We start from the raw sequence: 17,162 nt of genomic DNA on the forward strand, positions 1-17,162 counted from the left end.
AAAGGAGAGAAAAGGACTGCTTCATAGCTACCCAAGTCATTCCCCAAATGCAACAACCACATTGGCATCCTCATTGCCTCAACTGTAAAACAAGGCCAAAGTTCAGGATCTCCACGGCAGCCTCCCCGGATGGGGCTCTTTTCCCTCCTCTTATTGCATCCTTTTTCCTTACACAACACCTTTGAGGAGTAAGTGGTTTCTTAATCTTCCTTTACCTACCCCAAATTAACCTGTTTGCAGAAAAGGATCTCACTAGAGAGTTGATGGCTAAAAAGACTTACCTTCCACAGGTGTCTCTGCAAGTCAAACAGAAAGGAAACCTGAGACAGAGAATCTCCAAAGGTAGAATTTCAGCCTCTGGGAATTGTGTGGCTGGGAGGCTGGGAGGCTGGGAGATGGAGACCCTAAAATCATACCAGGGAGATGGCTTCACGCTTTCACTATATAGTCTGGCTCTACACAAACTGGATATGAATTCCTATCCTCAAGGCAGCAAGTATTGCATTTGTACCAGAAAGACAAAGACACTGCCATCCAAATTACCTAGTATAGATCAATACATAAATGGCAACATTTTCTGCGGGACTGGCTAAAATAATCTGGAAACAGGTCACAAGGATTTATTTAATAAAAAAGTTGAGTGTGTGGCTTCCAATCCAACATCTGGAACTTAATCAGAATCAGAGAGAGATCTTATTGAAAATGTTCGAACACACAGAAGAGAAGAGAACTATTGGAGGTGCAGCGAGGCAGAAGGTGGAAGGTACAAACTGGGCGGGGCTCAGAAATTCCAGGGCATGCGCTCCCCTCACCCAATCCTCACCAGCGTAGCACTCCTCAGTCTGCAAACCTGGAATCCATGGGAAGGGCGTTTCTTTTTCTTTCTTTCTTTTTTTCTTTTCTTTTCTTTTTTTTTTTTTTTTTTTGAGGCAGAGTCTCACCCTGTCACCCAGGTTGGAGTGCAGTGGTGTGATCTTGGCTCACTGCAACCTCCACCTCCTGGGTTCAAGTGATTCTTGTGCCTCAGCCTCCCGAGTAGCTGGGACTATAGGTGCATGCTAACACACCCGGCTAATTTTTTGTATTTTTAGTAGAGATGGGGTTTCACCATGTTGGCCAGGCTGGCCTCAAACTCCTGACCTCAAGTGATCTGCCCAACTCAGTCGGTCTCCCAAAGTGCTGGGATTACAGGCATGAGCCACTGTGCCCAGCTGGGAAGAGTGTTTCAATGAATGCCAGAGATGATCCTGGATGTGGGCACAAAAGTGTCCTGCAAAAAAAAAAACCCCAAAAGCCTTTTGAAGCTGGAAGCCTGGGCCACATGTAGGAATCTGGGGTGGGGACCGGGGGTCCTGCATCCTGCTGTTCCTTGGCAACAAACCCCAGCAGGCTGTGTGTATATTTAGGAGTCTTGTTCTTGTAAGCCACAGTAGACGGATCCTTTTCCCAAACAGGGCCCTTATGAGACACTCCAGGGGCTAGTCCTAGCAGCAAGGCCAGGTAATTTGTCAACCTGAAAAGGTAACTCTGAGAAGGACAACTGAGGCATGGAGGAAATGTGAAGCCACAGAAGGAGCAGAGGCCGGGGCAAGAAGCACAGAGCCTGGAGATCGACCCCACCTAACCCTAGCCTTCCCCTGCTCACCACCTGGAAGCGTCCCCAGCCAGTCCTGGCTGAAAGTCCCTGCTGGAGCCTTGGAGATGTAACTAGACTCTTCTAGCAGCCAATGTTGGTGCTCCACCCAGACCCACTCAGCTTCCTTCTTACTGTGTGCGTGTGTTTTGCTTGACTGGGATGACTATGAGATGTCATTTACACGCTAGAGTCCCCTGCAAGATCCAGTGGGAACCCCCCTCCCTGGGGCTTTTATCTCAGATTGTACCCGTATGGGTTGAATTGTATCCTCCCAAAGTATATCCCCAGTGCCACAGAATGTGACCATATTTGGAAATAGGCCACTGCAGATGTAATTAGTTAAGACAGTGGGCCCTTTATAAGAAAAGAGGAATCTGGGCATGGAAACAGAGACACACAAGAAGCTAGCCATGTGAAGACTGAAGCAGAGATTGGATTTATGGGAGTTACTGGAGCTACCACAAGCTGATGAATACCTGGGGCCACTACAAGCTGGAAGGGGAAGGAAGGATTCTCCCCTAGAGACTTTAGGGAGCATGGCCAGCCACCACCTTGATTTGGGATTTCTGGCCTCCAGGACCATGAGACAATAAAGTTCTGTTGTTTGAAGCCCCCCCGTCTGCAGTGCTTTGTTTTGGCAGCCCTGAAAGCCCACCTTCACCTCAGCCTCTGCCGCGTCCTGGCCTGCTTCCGCAGCTTCCTTTTCTCATCTCCCTGGAGGCGTGTTTTTTAAAAAAATGACTTGCCCACAGATCCTGGCCTGAAGAAGCCAGGATTAAAATAGCTCTATGCTATTTTAAGTGTTGGGAATTAGGTTAAAAAAAAAGGAAAAATCGACAAAAAATCCCTGCCCTCACGACACTTACATCCTATTGAGGAAGAAAAAGGTTGTAAAATAAATAATTTATAGAATAAGGGATAGCACTAAGTTTGAAAGAGAAAAATAAGAGAGAAAAGAGGAAATCTATTGTTTGCAATTCTTTGAATGAAAGTTTTTTTATTCCAAAACAGGATAAATATGAGTTTGCCTGGGAGTAGTAATATGTCAAAAACTACTCAACCAAAAGTGTAATGAACAATTTATTGGCAAGTATAAACACTAGAATTTTTCCACAGTGACAAATGGAAGGGGAAAAGGAAGAAAACAGGGCAGCAAGCATTAAACCAAGGATGGGGATGTGGTGAGTCCCCATCTGTGGGGAGAAGAGTTCAAGAGCAGCTTCGGTCACAGAGGACAGATGTGACAAATAGGACAGTTTCACAGGACTTGACCCAGCTTACATTCACCCAGACAAGGACAAATCAAAGCTGCACACAGAACTTCTAGGCAGATGGCTTTCTATTCTGTAATTTATAAGGTTTCTGATTTTTAACACAGGCTTTGTTCCAAAGGAACATGACTTCAAGTGGTTCATTAATTACCAGCAAATTCTCATTGCTTCACCACCACATAAAAGGCCCCACTCCATTTTCATTTTGACTCAAGAGAAACAGCCACCCTTGAGAGCACAGGGACTGCTCCTTGGCCAGTCGATGGGACCAGGCACCTAAGGAAAAAGCTGATGCTCTACTTACACTTTTCCTGAATAGCTGGAATCCTCAGGGTGGTCACTGGAGACTTCCCAAGAGAATTATAAGAAATCACAGACACCCAATAGCTCTCGCCTCCCAGATGCAGTTCAAGCTGCTGGTTAGTGGTGTTCACTGTCTCTGTGAGGTTAGTGTTGTTTTCTGGAAAGTACCATATGTTGTAGCCAAGTGTTTTCTCTAGGACTGGGGCTCCTCTTGCCTTCTGAACCCAAAGAAAACAAAATTTATTGCCAATAACAAAGAAAAAGAAAGGCATTGAGATAGTGAGAAGCAGTGGGGGTGAGGGTGGGGACTAAGGCTAACTATTAGATACTAAACTACAATGAGGTAATTACTCTCCAGGGATAAATAACACATCCTTGGCTGTGATATTAACCCTTCAAGTGCCAGAAGAGGGGATTTACCAAATTTCGACTAATTCCATGAGGCTAAATTAGAAGAATGCCCAAGACAATGTAAACAAGTCACCCTTATTTCCTTCTACCTGTTTCTTTCCCTCTATCCTACTCGTGTAGGGGAGTAAGGGCTAAAAAGCTGACACATTCCCTCTGAGCCCATCCCAAGTCTGGTCTGGCCCTGAGTCATCTCTTGCCTGGAGTATCCAAGGGTTGGAGAGCACCCTATGCCCTAGTCTTTTATTTCCATGCCTCTCCCTCTGAGAAGCGAGCCAGCTTCCCTGGACCAGGCACCCCAGCCAGGCGTCCTAGCTAAGAGGGCTGCCCTACCAGTCCCAAACGCTTGGCGAGAAGTTTAAGGTGGAATCCTGAGGACTTTAAGCTAAACTCTTATTTTCTGCCTTGAACTTGGGCCCACTCACCAGTATTTGCCTAGAAGACAGCATGGTGAGTATTTCCCAGAATTTATAGGGCTTCCCTTTCTGTTACTGATTACACACATAGATGAAGCGGAATGCCTGAATGTAAGTCCAGGACTTACAAGTGGGACTTTAGCAGGCACTTTGTCCCAGTGCCTTCCCAGTTCAGGAATTTCCTTCACACTTGCCTTGGCATAAAAGGTCAGCTAGAATCTTCCTAATGACCAGGAGCCTTTTATTTCTAAAGATGAACCATTTTCTATTTTATTTTATTTATTTATTTATTTATTTATTTATTTATTTATTTATTTATTTATTTTGAGACAGGGTCTTGCTCTGTCGCCCAGGCTGGAGTGCAGTGGCCTGATCTTGGCTCACTGCAACCTCTGCCTCTTGGATTCCAGCGATCCTCCTGCCTCAGCCTCCCAAGTAGCTGGGATTACATGCATGCACCACCATGCCCGACTAATTTTTGTACTTTTAGTAGAGACAGGGTTTTGCCATGTTGTCCAAGCTGGTCTCGAACTCCTGACCTCAAGTGATCCTCTCGCCATGGCCTCTCAAAGTGCTGGGATTACAGGTGTGACATTACAGCCCCAGTTCTTTTTTAAATAACATATTCTTTTTTAAATAATAATAAAAATTGAGATACAATTCACATTGCATAAAATTCACTGTTTCAATGTGAGTTCAATGGCTTTTATTAATAGTATGTTGAGTCATGCAACTATCACTATTATTTAGTTTTAGAGCACTTTAGTACATTCTTTTTTAACCAACTCAAATTCTTAGCGAGTTCTTTCCTCTTGAAGGTGGGAGGGGGAAAAAAAAGACCAGACCCACCAACTGGTGGGGAGGAGGCGGGCACTGAAACCCATCTTCTCTACTTCACAAGCTGCCCTACTTGGCCCTTCGCCACTGCTATGTAGCTAACACCACATGTGGGCGTGTGCGGTTGTTGGCTTTCCTCCCCTAAAAACGTGTTGCGAAAATCACTTGTTTTCATTCTTGATGGCTGAGAAAGACAGTACAGCATCTGGGATTGATTCTCTAGGATTCCCCAGCATCTCTGGCTGTTGTCCCAAGTGGCGGTGGAGCCTTGGCAACCCAGGGAGTCCCACAGCCTGCAGGTGTGGAGGGAGTGGGCAATGGTGCGGGAGCCTCCAACCCTGAGGTAATTGGAATGTCATCTGGCAAAGCAGGACACTTGCTCCATTTTCAACAGGATTTTGAACTTGCCTGGACTTCAGCAAATGTGAGCTAACATCGTGAGCATTTCCTGGGAATTCTGGAGGCACACGAAGGAATTCTGGCATCTCCCTCCTCTCCTTCTTCTTCCCCACCTTTTCACTCTTTTTTTCTCCATCTGCCCTTTTCCTTTCCTGTTTATTGCCTTGTCCCCCCATTTTCTACTCCTTCTCTCACTTTCTTCTCTCAGGTCCTCTTTCCTCCTCTTCTTCTCTGCATTCCCCACCTGACTTCTGTTCCTCACTCCCAGGCCTCCATCCTGGAAAGGACCATGTGGTCCCTCTTCTGTTTTTGTGCCCCACTATTTCAACACACGTGTGCCATATATGTTGCCAATGACTCGAGGACACACCAGCAAGCTGACCCTGATCAGAGCTCTTCTTAGACGGTTGGGTCAGGAGGGGGGTTCCAGAGACTAGTCAGCAGAGGCTTGTCAGTGATAGTGTCCTCCAGAAGGCCATGGTGCCTCCTGCACTTTCACTTTCTACCTTCCCCAAACATTAATGTTTCAGACCAAAGAGGACGGGGGCCAGGGTCCGTCATGTTTGGGCCATCTGCAAGATGACCTATAGGGCTCTTTTGAGCTGGCCAACCAATGTGAGATTTGGGGCATCATAAAGCCCTCTAGGGAAGGAAATTCTGGAGGTAAAATTTCAAGAATCACAGTTTTTGGAAGGGTAAGAGACCAAGGGCTTTTAAATAGGATAAAGAAACAGGCTGGGCATGGTGGCTCATGCTTATAATCCCAATGCTTTGGGAGGCTAAGGTGGGAGGATCTTTCGAGCCCAGGAGTTCGAGACCAGCCTGGGCAACATAGCAAGACCCAGCCTGTATATGTATGTATGTGTATATATATGTATGTATATATATATATATTTAAATTAGCTGGGTGTACTGGCACACCTACCCAGCTACTTGGGAAGGTGAAGTGGGAGGATAATTTGAGCCCAGGAGTTAAAGGCTACAGTGAGTTACGGTTTCACTGTGTACTCCAGCCTGGGTGATTGAGCAAGACTCTGTCAAAAAGCAAGAAAGAAAGGCAGGGGGGTGGGGGGAGGGAGGGAAAGAGAGAGCGAGAGAGAAAGGAAGGGAAGGGAAGAGAAGGGAAAGGAGGGAAGGGAAGGAAGGGAGGGAAGGGAGGGAAGGGAGGGAAGGGAGGGAAGGGAGGGAAGGGAGGGAAGGGAGGGAAGGGAGGGAAGGGAGGGAAGGGGAAGAAAGACAGAGAAAAATAACCCAGAGGGAGGTCACCTTCCATAACAACCGCACTGGCCTTCTTCCATCCACCTCAGTTGGTTTCAGGACTCTCCACAGTTCCAGGCCACATGGAGCTGTAAGGAACAAGAATGAGGTACTCAACCCAGAGAGAAGGGAGTTGCAAAGGAGACAGGGAAGGTCAGCTGGGCAGTTGGGAAGGATTTGCTCGAAGGAGCCAGTAGGAATAAGGTGAGGAGTGGAGGGATGGCAGCCTTGCAATGACCAAAGATGTCTTCATTTTGTGGTCAAGGAACTGGAATCAACCAAAGATAAAAAATAAAACTGCTCTTGAGTCTGATGACTTAACGTAAGATAAAGGAAAAGCATAATAGGCCCCACTGTAATATAATTTGTCACCCAAATCTAGATCAAAATGTGACTATCTCATGTCCTCTAGACATAATGTATATATTAAAGCTGGGAATGACACAGATAACTCACAAGGAGATACATGTATATACAATTTATACCAAGTCTGCTTCCAAAAAAATAAAACTACATACTTAAGATGTTATAAAATATAAGAAAAAATTAAATGACAAAGGAACAAGAAAATAAGCTTCACTAGGACCCTCCTTGAGCTCTGAATTTAATGCTGGTTTTTCCAAAATAAAAAAGAATCACATTGAGGTGCCTATTTCTCGTGGCCCAATAAAAAGGAAACCTAGAAATTCGTATGAAGGGAAACTATTTTCTGGCTACGAACACTGAAATCATAAATGGAATTTATCACGTGGATCTTTTCAAAAAGGACACAGAGTAACGTAAAAGCCAATATCTGCAATCCCAATAGAGCAAAAGCACAGAAATATCATATATGCGCATTTTTCATAGTTGTTTTCCATAAATAGCTAGGGCATAAATCCTGACACATGCCTTTTTCCAGTAAACAACAGTCTGAGACAACAGTCCAAGTGTACAGGCTTCTGATGATCTAATCATACAGGGATGAAACTTATAAAAAAACAAGGAATTTACATTTCACTTGATTTCTGGACTGTATCTCTCAAATATCCTGTCTCAAGCAAGTGTTGTCAAGAGACGGCTCACTGGCAATTTATAGGTGAACGCCCTGACATGCACCTGAGATATCAAAATACTGAGCTACTGATTAAAGAATGACCCACCCACCTTAGCCATGAGAGGAAAGCAGAGAGTTCTGTGGCCCACGATTTGGAGAAGAGAGTAAATGTCCCTAGTCAAAGCTGCAATAGTTGCACTCTGAATTTTTTCTTGAGGAAGCCACATGGCTGCAGATAATGTAATTAGGTCCACAAAGAATGAGTCTACCACTCAGACCAAGATCTAAACTATTTTTTAGAAGTAAGAGAGTGTCTTCAGGGATCTTTTAAATTGTAGGTGATTGGATATCTTAAAGTAAAATTACTGGCTGGGTGCGGTGGCTCATGCCTGTAATCCCACCACTTTGGGAGGCCGAGGCAGGTGGATCACTTGAGGTCAGGAGTTCGAGACCAGCCTGGCCAATGGTGAAACCCTGTCTCTACCAAAAAATAAAAAAAGTTAGCCGGGTGTGGTGGTATGTGCCTGTAATCCGAGCTACTCTGGAGGCTGAGGCAGGAGAATTGCTTGAACCCGGGAAGCGGAGATTGCAGTGAGCCGAGATCATACCATTGTACTCCAGCCTGGGCAACAGAGGGAGCCATGTCTCAAAAAATTAAAAAAAAAAAAGAAAAAAAGTAAAATTACTGAACTCCAACTAAAGACAATCTTATAATGAGGAAAATGTACCAAGTACAATTGAGTTAATGACTTGTTTTGCCTTCAATGGAGAGTTACATTGCTACAACTACTCTTGCAGAAGCTAAAGTCTAGTTAACACAGTCTAGCTGTTAGACCCAGGATCTCCCAATGAGATGTATTAAATGCAATTCTATTAGAATTGTTTATAAGGAGATTGAAATGTGTTGACTTTACATATTACTTCATCTAAATCCCGCTGACGTGTTGTCTCAAAAGTTCTGCCAGGAGTTTTCTGATTTCTCAAAAGCTTTTATTGAATCAGAAGACAGAACAGCCAGTACTCAAGTTTCTCAGACAGGAAGCAACAGGCTGGTTTCAGTGAGGTGTAAGCAGTGGCCAGGTTCCTCCCAGAAGACAGCCTTTGTACAGGGCTACAAAGTCATTAGACCTTCCAAGGAAATGCACAAGATTAGAGGGACATTCACTCCATCTCTCACATGCAGAATCTCTCTGTTCCAATCACGTGGAGAGTCAAACTCAGGGCCAGTAATATTGAGAGTAAGAAAAAAAAAAAAAAAATCTAAAGACAAGGTGTTCATTATTACCCAGTCCTAAATATTCATCTCAAGGACAGATACAGGCAAAACTAAACTGCTTATTAAATAATCATTCCAGGCACTTGACTAGAAATATGAGTGAAATTCTTCTTGGATTTAGCCCATAGGCTAGCCGGGCATGGTGGCACATGCCTGCAGTCCCAGCTACTCGGGAAGTTGAGGTGGGAGGATCACTTGAGCCTGGGAGGTGGAGGCTGCAGTGAGCTGAGATCTCACCACTACATTTCAGACTGGGTGACACAGTGAGACCCTGTCTCAAAAAAAAAAAAAAAAAAAAAAAATCCCATAGGCAGTCATTTGTTTTCATAGACGGTAATCATAAATGAGTTTAAATGGATATTTTCTTCTTTCGTCGAGGTCACTATTTCCTGCAAATATGGTCCAAAGAGAAACAGTCTTCTCAGTATAGGCTTCCCACAGATGCAGCTGTTAGTGAAACCACTGCCTCACTAGCATGTAAGTCTTCTATGGTTATTATAGCCAGCTTTCCATTAACCATAAATTGAAAATGGATTTTCAGTTTAATCAGAGGGGGAAAAGTAAGGACTCTGAAAAAAAAATAACAAAATAAAAATTTTCCAAATCAACCAAAATATCTATGTATTCGAAGGCATCAATTCTCTGGATTAATACAGCAACAACTGATGCTATACTATTTCTATTACAATATGGGTATCCCCACAGCGACCACCAGTTAGACATATACAGGTACCCCTCCTGAAGAATAACAATAATAAAAGCTAACTCTTAGCAAGTGTCAGTTTCTGTGAATTTTCTCATTTAATGCCCACAGTCCTGTCATTTCTGAAGCATAGAGAAATTAAGCAGGTATTCAATATCACAAGTTTTTAAGAAATAAAGCCAGGATTTGAATCAAATTATATCTGTATCATGTAGTGAGTAGATTGCCTAAATATAGGTAAATAACTTTAATAATCAATATATTGAAATCCAAAAGAAAATAGGTAGTGCTTCACATTCAACTTAGAATACATGTTTTCAAACAATTAGAAAGGTTTGAAGTGGTATGCATTAAACAAGTGGCATTTCATTGAAATAGGAAAACATGTGCTTTATAAATTTGAAAACAATAAATGATGATTTGCTGAGGGCTGGGGGTGCATTTTAATCAGTTTCTTCTGGGATCCTGAAAAAAGGAAGAAGGACAAAAGCAAAAGTTCTCTAGTGGTGACTTGCATAAATAAGTGTTGATTTGGTTTAATTAGCAAAAGGCATAGGTAACACCAGCATCTGGTGTTTGCTAATTAAATCAAGTTAGCTGAACTAATAAATCAGATGAAATAGTAAATCTTGTTTTTGGCAGCAAAACAAGCTGAGAAAACTGACACAAGGGACTGGCTGGTCTGTGAGGAGCTTGAGACTCTGAGCCACGATGGCACCAGGAGGTCACTAGAAAGAAGAGTGACAGCCATGGCAGGGGAAGAGCTAGGTAAAACACAATGGCACCCAAGGGAGCACTTAATCATCAGCTTGCCTGCTGAAAGTGAGGCAAAGGAAGAGAACCATTTGCTGAATGATACTGCATGAACATCTCTGGTGGGGAACACAACATTCAGAAGGCATCAAATTGGTTCCAGACATCTGACCATAGGGGTGAATGCACCAAACATCTGTTAATACTAGTGTTAATACTGGAAACTCAACCAGGATCCAAAGGAATAAATCATTATTGTGTGGATGAGGTAGCACAGAAGTTGACCCCAGATGTTATCTGAGACTAGTCTGCAACTTGGGTATGAGACTGAAATCTCATTTTCTATTACAATATGGGTATCCCCAAACCACCTGAAATCATGAGGCCTGAAATCATGGCAACGGGGGAATTCATATTCTAAAACTCACATCCCTTATAAATAAATAAGGTTAAAGCCTCAGAGGAAGGTTAGAAGGGTGGGCATTTTAAAATTGCTTGTCCATAATTCAGAAGAAGAAGTGTGGCCATCACTAGGTATGTATCTAATTAATCATTCATTTACTGTGTTAGGCTGAAAAATGGCCCCAAAACATCTCGTCCAAATCCCTGGAACCTGTAAATGTTTCCTTATATGGTAAAAGGCACTTTGCAGATGTGATTAAGTTAAGGATCTTGAGATGGGGACATTATCTTGGATTAGCCAGGTGGGTCCTAACTGTGATCACAAAAGTCCTTATAAGAGGGAGGCAGAGAGGTTTGACACACAAGAGCAGGGAAAGGTGATGTGATGATGGGGGGATAAGTTTTATAGATGGAGGAAGGACCACAAGCCAAAGAATACAGGCAGCCACTAGAAACTGGAAAAGGCAAGGAAACAGATTCTCCACTCAGAGTCTCAGAAGGAAACAACCCTGCTGACATCTTTACTTTAGCCCAGTGAAGCTGATTTTGGACATGTGACTTCCAGAGCTATGAAAGAATACATTTGTGTTGCATTAAGCCACTAAATTTGTATTGTTACAGCAGCAATAGAAAACTGATACATTCGGCCGGGCACGGTGGCTCAAGCCTGTAATCCCAGCACTTTGGGAGGCCGAGACGGGCGGATCACGAGGTCAGGAGATCGAGACCATCCTGGCTAACACGGTGAAACCCCGTCTCTACTAAAAAATACAAAAAATTAGCCGGGCGAGGTGGCGGGCGCCTATAGTCCCAGCTACTCGGGAGGCTGAGGCAGGAGAATGGCGTCAACCCGGGAGGCGGAGCTTGCAGTGAGCTGAGATCCGGCCACTGCACTCCAGCCTGGGCAACAGAGCAAGACTCCGTCTCAAAAAAAAAAAAAATGATACATTCATCACACATTTATTGATCACCTACTGAGGGTCAGAGTCTGGGCAAGACTCTTGAGAAAAGTAACACATGCTGAGTGACCCTGAGCCATTTATTAGCGTCTCTGAAACTCAGTTTCCTCATTTCCAAAATGAGAATGACTCTACATATTTTATTGTGCTTTTAGGAGGATTAAAAATAATAATAGTAGGATAAATAATAAGAATAGGAAATCTAGCAGTTAGTGAATATCTACTATGGGCTAAACACATTATTTCATTTAATCTTTAAAATAATGCTAAAAAAATAGGTACTACTATAAACTTAACTTACATATTATATTTCAATATAGAAAAGGGGAACAAATGTGAGGAAACTTCTGAGAATGGACTGAGAGATTAGGTATCTTGCCCAAAGATACCTGGCTTGGGATTTAAGCCAAGCCCACTGACGGGAAGCGTTGCTCTTAATGACCATACTGACACTTAGCAAGCGCCTGATCAACCTGCAATCCATGCCTCTTTCCTTTCCTCACTGTCATTAAAGATGTGATTTTTTTTTAAATTGAATTAGTTTCACCTTTATTTTGAGTAGTAGCTCCAGGGTTCACAATATATATCTTTAATTTATCACAGGATACCTTCAAATTATATGATACTGGCAGGGCGCAGTGGCTCACGCCTGTAATCCCAGCACTTCGGGAGGCTAAGCTGGGCAGATCACCTGAGGTCAGGAGTTCAAGACTAGCCTGGCCAAAATGGTGACACCCCGTCTCTACAAAAAATACAAACATTAGCCGGTCGTGGTCGTGGGCCCCTGTAATCCCAGCTACTTGGGAGTCTGAGGCACAAGAATTTCTTGCACCCGGGAGGTGGTGGTGGCAGTGAGCCGAGATCACACCACTGCACTCCATCCTGGGTGACAGAGCGAGACTCCATCTCAAAAACAAAACAAAACAAAACAAATGATGTGATACCCTTTCATGTATAGTACAAGAATCTCATAAGTATTAAAATGTGACCCTTTGCCTTTGGGGCACAAAGTTGTTCAGGCTCACTCTTGGAGGGTACAGGGGGCCCCTGGGGTCATGAGATTCCATGATTCCCAACCAGGACACTTGACAAACCCCACCAAGTCTAGCCCAAAGCAGCCCTACACCAGAGCAGACAGGAAGGGAATCGCAGGGAGTAGCTTGCCTTCTTCCTCAGTCATTCCCATTTTTTCTTGGCTCCAGTCACTCCAGAATTTTGACTCCTTGACCGCACATCGCAGAGCTACGACATATTCTGTAAAAGCCTGCAGCCCCATAAGGTTGTAGGTTTGGTTTGTATCTTTACGGTTCTTAGCGAAGTTGACTTCCATCTACAAGACAGAGACAGTTCTAAACTGAAATGGAGACTACACATGTTATCCTCCTATGTTCCTCTTCACTACCCAGCTTTTACATTTTTAGAACTACTACTATTTACTCTTACATTTTTAGAACTAGTAACACTCTAAATCAAATTTTAAAATACATCATTTTCATTAACAGACTTTCATATGTGCCTGGGAACAATTGGTACCTACATAGATATGAACATCTCCGTGAACCACCACCTCCCTCCCCATTTCCTGTATCTAAGCTTATGGGGCAGAGATTCCTGCCTCTGGCCTGTCTGAATGAGCAGAGCTCTGCTGCTTGCTGTTCTAGAAGATGCAAGCCTCAAGATCCAGGGCAACCTGAGCCTAGGAGGTGACTCCAACACCTAGAGATACTGCCTCATGGAACTGCAGGAATAGAGACCTTAGCTGCATCAAATGCAATCCTCAAGTCATGCACGAGACCCAGGAAAGTTAAATAACCATTTAAATGAAAGTTAGAAGATCTGCAGAATAGGACCAGAACATACATTTCTTCACTCCTAGGCTTTTTCATTTTACCCAAATCTTTCACTTCAAAGCATTGGTCTTTGGGTGACCAGTCAAGCTGCTGAAAGTCTCAACAACCTGAATGTATAAATTAATTTTGATACTCTCTTGGGGAGGGAAGAGGTAAATAAATCAGTTCTTTTCTCTAGATGTCAGCTTCTCATTGGTAAAGTGAAGGTGTTGCTTTATACAATTTCTGGGACTCAGCTCTCCAAGAGAAACTAAACATTTAGCTATTCCTTTTCTGAGCACAGTCATTGTTGCTGCAATATAAACCTTTAGTTCAATATAAACACTTAGCTCAATATAAGCTTTATAAACCTAAAGTTATAAAACCCAAAACCTAAAGGTTTATATAGCTTATTTTGAGCTGATTAATAAAAAATAAACTGCACTGACCGGGTGCAGTGGCTCACACCTGTAATCCCAGCACTTTGGGAGGCTGAGGTGGGTGGATCACGAGGTCAGGAGATTGAGACCATCCTGGCTAACATGGTGAAACCCCGTCTCTACTAAAAATACAAAAAAAAAAAAAAAAAAAAAAAAATTAGGCCAGGTGTGGTGGTGGGCACTTGTAATCCCAGCTACTCGGGAGTCTGAGGCAGGAGAATGGTATGAACCTGGGAGGTGGAGCTTGCAGTGAGCCAAGATCACGCCACTGCATCCCAGTCTGGGCTACAGAGAGAGACTCCGTCTCGAAATAAATAAATAAATAAATAATTAATTAATTAATTAAAATAAACTGCACTAATAGACATGTCTATTTAACTACTATGCACACAGCATAGTCCCATGGGATCCTGCAAGAGAAGGAAGTCCTGATACTACTTACATCTATGTCCCAGCTGTGAAAATTAGTACCTAATTGCAGCTCCTGTGCTTTAAGGAAATTGGGCAGAAGGAGGATATGTGTCTATGGCAGAAAGCTGACAACTGCAGATGGACTTTGGAACTCTGTCCAGCTGCAGATGGTCTTTGGAACTCCCAGTCTGGTGAGATGGGGGTGGAACAAGAAAAGGCAATGACACTTTGGGGGCTAAATCCCAGGTTCCCTGAGCATCCTCTTCAAATAGGCCCTGGAGATGCTGTGATGGCAGACTAGGGTTGTGGAGAGCATAACTTGGGACAACCTGTTTTTAGCTAGGGATCCAGTTAGAAAAGGATTAAGACTGCCAGGAAAGGCCCAACCACATGGTGCCCTCCATATGTGATTTAAAATAAAAATACTAATCCATACAGCAAGTGTAAGGAAGTCTAATAAAGCTCTATTTTACTTTTCACACTTTAAAAAATACATAATATTCTTTTTAATCTTTCAATTTTTCCTCCTGCTTTTTTGTACCCTTAGCACATGCTCAGCCTGTGTGGTGGTTCTTATCACGTTCATGCTCAGAAAGTTCTGCCTAATGTAGCCACAGAAGCCTCTTCCTCCCAGCCTGAGCCTCAGAGGAGATGAAACCACTGCTCAGTCTTTTAAATAAGGTGCCTGTAAGTCTCCTTTACTTTGTTATTTTGTCCAGCCAAGATCCTCTGGCCCTGACAGGGTCCAGGATCAATTGATCCTTTGTATACAGGCTTAGATCTAAAACTTCCCCAACTCTGCACAGGCAATGGAACCCCTTCCAAAACACTAATTAGCTTCATCAGGTTCATTGTTAACAATCTATGCTTTGTGCCAAATCCTAACTCACCCAAAGTGTTTGTCTTAATAGATGAGTCAGAAGTTCTGATACAAAACCTAAATCAAATTCTGTGTGTGTGTGTGTGTGTGTGTGTGTGTGTGTGTGTGTGTGTGTTTCTCACTCTGTTGCCCAGGCTGGAGTGCAGTGGCACAATCTTGGCTAACTGCAACCTCTGCCTCCTGGGTTCAAGCGATTCTCCTGCCTCAGCCTCCCCAGTAACTGGGGCTACAGGTCCGCACAACCATGCCCAACTAATTTTTTTCTTTTTTCTTTTTTTGAGACAGGGTCTCGCTGTGTCACCCAGGCGGGCGTGCAGTGATCTCGGCTCACTGCAAGCTCTGCCTCCCGGGTTCCTGCCATTCTCCTGCCTCAGCCGTCCAAGCAGCTGGGCCTACAGGCGCCTGCCACCATGCTCGGCTAATTTTTTGTATTTTTAGTAGAGACAGGTTTCACTGTATTGGCCAGGATAGTCTCGATCTCCTGACCTTGTGATCCGCCGGCCTCGGCCTCCCAAAGTGTTGGGATTACAGGTGTGAGCCACCACGCCCAGCCACATCTGGCTAATTTTTTTTGTATTTTTAGCACAGACAGGGTTTCACCATGTTGGCCAGGCTGGTCCCTAACTCCTGACCTCAATTTATCCACCCGCCTTGGCCTCCCAAAGTGCTGGGATTACAGGCGTGAGCCACTGCACCCAGTCCATACATCAAATTCTTAAAACAGTTTTGAGATCCCTTTCTAAGAGGCTCACATGGCTTTATTATATAAAGGTGCAAACCCTTTAAACTAGGGCCACAAAAGAATCTGGAGGGTGCTGAGGTATGGTCACATGGATGGCAAACCTGGGAGACAGAAAACCTGAGTTTAGGTTTGCAACTGACAAGCCCTGTGATCTTGAATAGATCATTTAAGTTTTCAACATCTTAATTTCCTAATCTGCAAAAATGGGGATAGCAAGACCTCAATTACAGGATATTTTCAAGGATTCAATAATTTGGAGTATAAGGAAGCTCTTTGTTACTCACATATCATACAAATATGGGTCTTGTTATATGGACATGTTGGAATTTTAGCATTAGTTTTACATGGCTACACTTAAACAAATATTTATTGAGCACAGGCATGTACCAGGCAAACGGAAAACAGATGAAAGCAAAGATTCCTGCATTTGAAGAACTTACAGTCTAACTGGAAGAGAAAGCTGAAATGCGTTGTTGTTAAGTGCAATGACAGAAGCATGCAAAGGAGGGACCAGGCCCAGGTCCTCAGAAGGAAATATGTCAGGCCTGAGTTCTGAAAGGTGAAGAAATTGGGGTAGAAGAAGAGGTGCAAAAGCAGAGGGTGTTCTAGGAAGAGGCACAGAAAGAGTGAGAGAACATGATGTAAGGGAAACAAGCAATTCAGAATGACCAGAAAGGCAAGAGAGAGAGCGTGAAGAGGTCGGTAGAAGCCAGGTCTCACAGGGTTAACAATTTGGACCCTTTTCCATCAACAATGGAAATCTTTGATAGAAGGTTGGGAAGAGCTGAGTTGGGTTTAGCTGGGATTACAACTGAGGATAACTGCATGTATTTGAAAGCTAAGGAGAAGGCCAGGCATGGTGGCTTACACCCATAACCCCAACACTTTGGAAGGCCAAGGCAGATGGATCATCTGAGGTCAGGAGTTTGAGACCAGCCTGACCAACATGGTGAAACCCCATCTCTACTCAAAATACAAAAAATTAACCAGGTGTGGTGGCGCAAGCCTGTAATTCCAGCTACTCGGGAGGCTGAGGCAGGAGAATCACTTGAACCCCGGAGGTGGAGGTTGCAGTGAGCCAAGATTGTGCCATTCCGCCATTCACTCCAGCCTGGGCAACAAGAGTGAAACTCCATCGAAAGAAAGAAAGAGAAAGAAAAGAAAAGAAAAGAAAAGAAAAGAAAAGAAAAGAAAAGAAAAGAAA

General features: G+C 43.6%; 1 protein-coding gene across 2 annotated transcripts in view; it reads right to left on the bottom strand.

The window, feature by feature from the left end:
- The window catches only part of IL31RA (interleukin 31 receptor A), a 59,643-nt gene that overhangs the window by 16,402 nt on the left and 26,079 nt on the right, over window positions 1–17,162 (bottom strand). For both annotated transcript variants that reach the window (XM_026452357.1, XM_026452145.1), the window contains exons 5-7: window positions 12,821–12,986; window positions 6,537–6,616; window positions 3,212–3,428 (exon numbers count right to left, since the gene is read on the bottom strand). In XM_026452357.1, coding sequence (XP_026308142.1) covers window positions 3,212–3,428; window positions 6,537–6,616; window positions 12,821–12,986 — 463 coding nt within the window. The remainder of the gene's footprint in view (window positions 1–3,211; window positions 3,429–6,536; window positions 6,617–12,820; window positions 12,987–17,162) is intronic.

The sequence above is a fragment of the Piliocolobus tephrosceles genome, chromosome 4 (genome assembly GCF_002776525.5).
Source record: "Piliocolobus tephrosceles isolate RC106 chromosome 4, ASM277652v3, whole genome shotgun sequence".
Lineage (NCBI taxonomy): Eukaryota > Metazoa > Chordata > Mammalia > Primates > Cercopithecidae > Piliocolobus > Piliocolobus tephrosceles.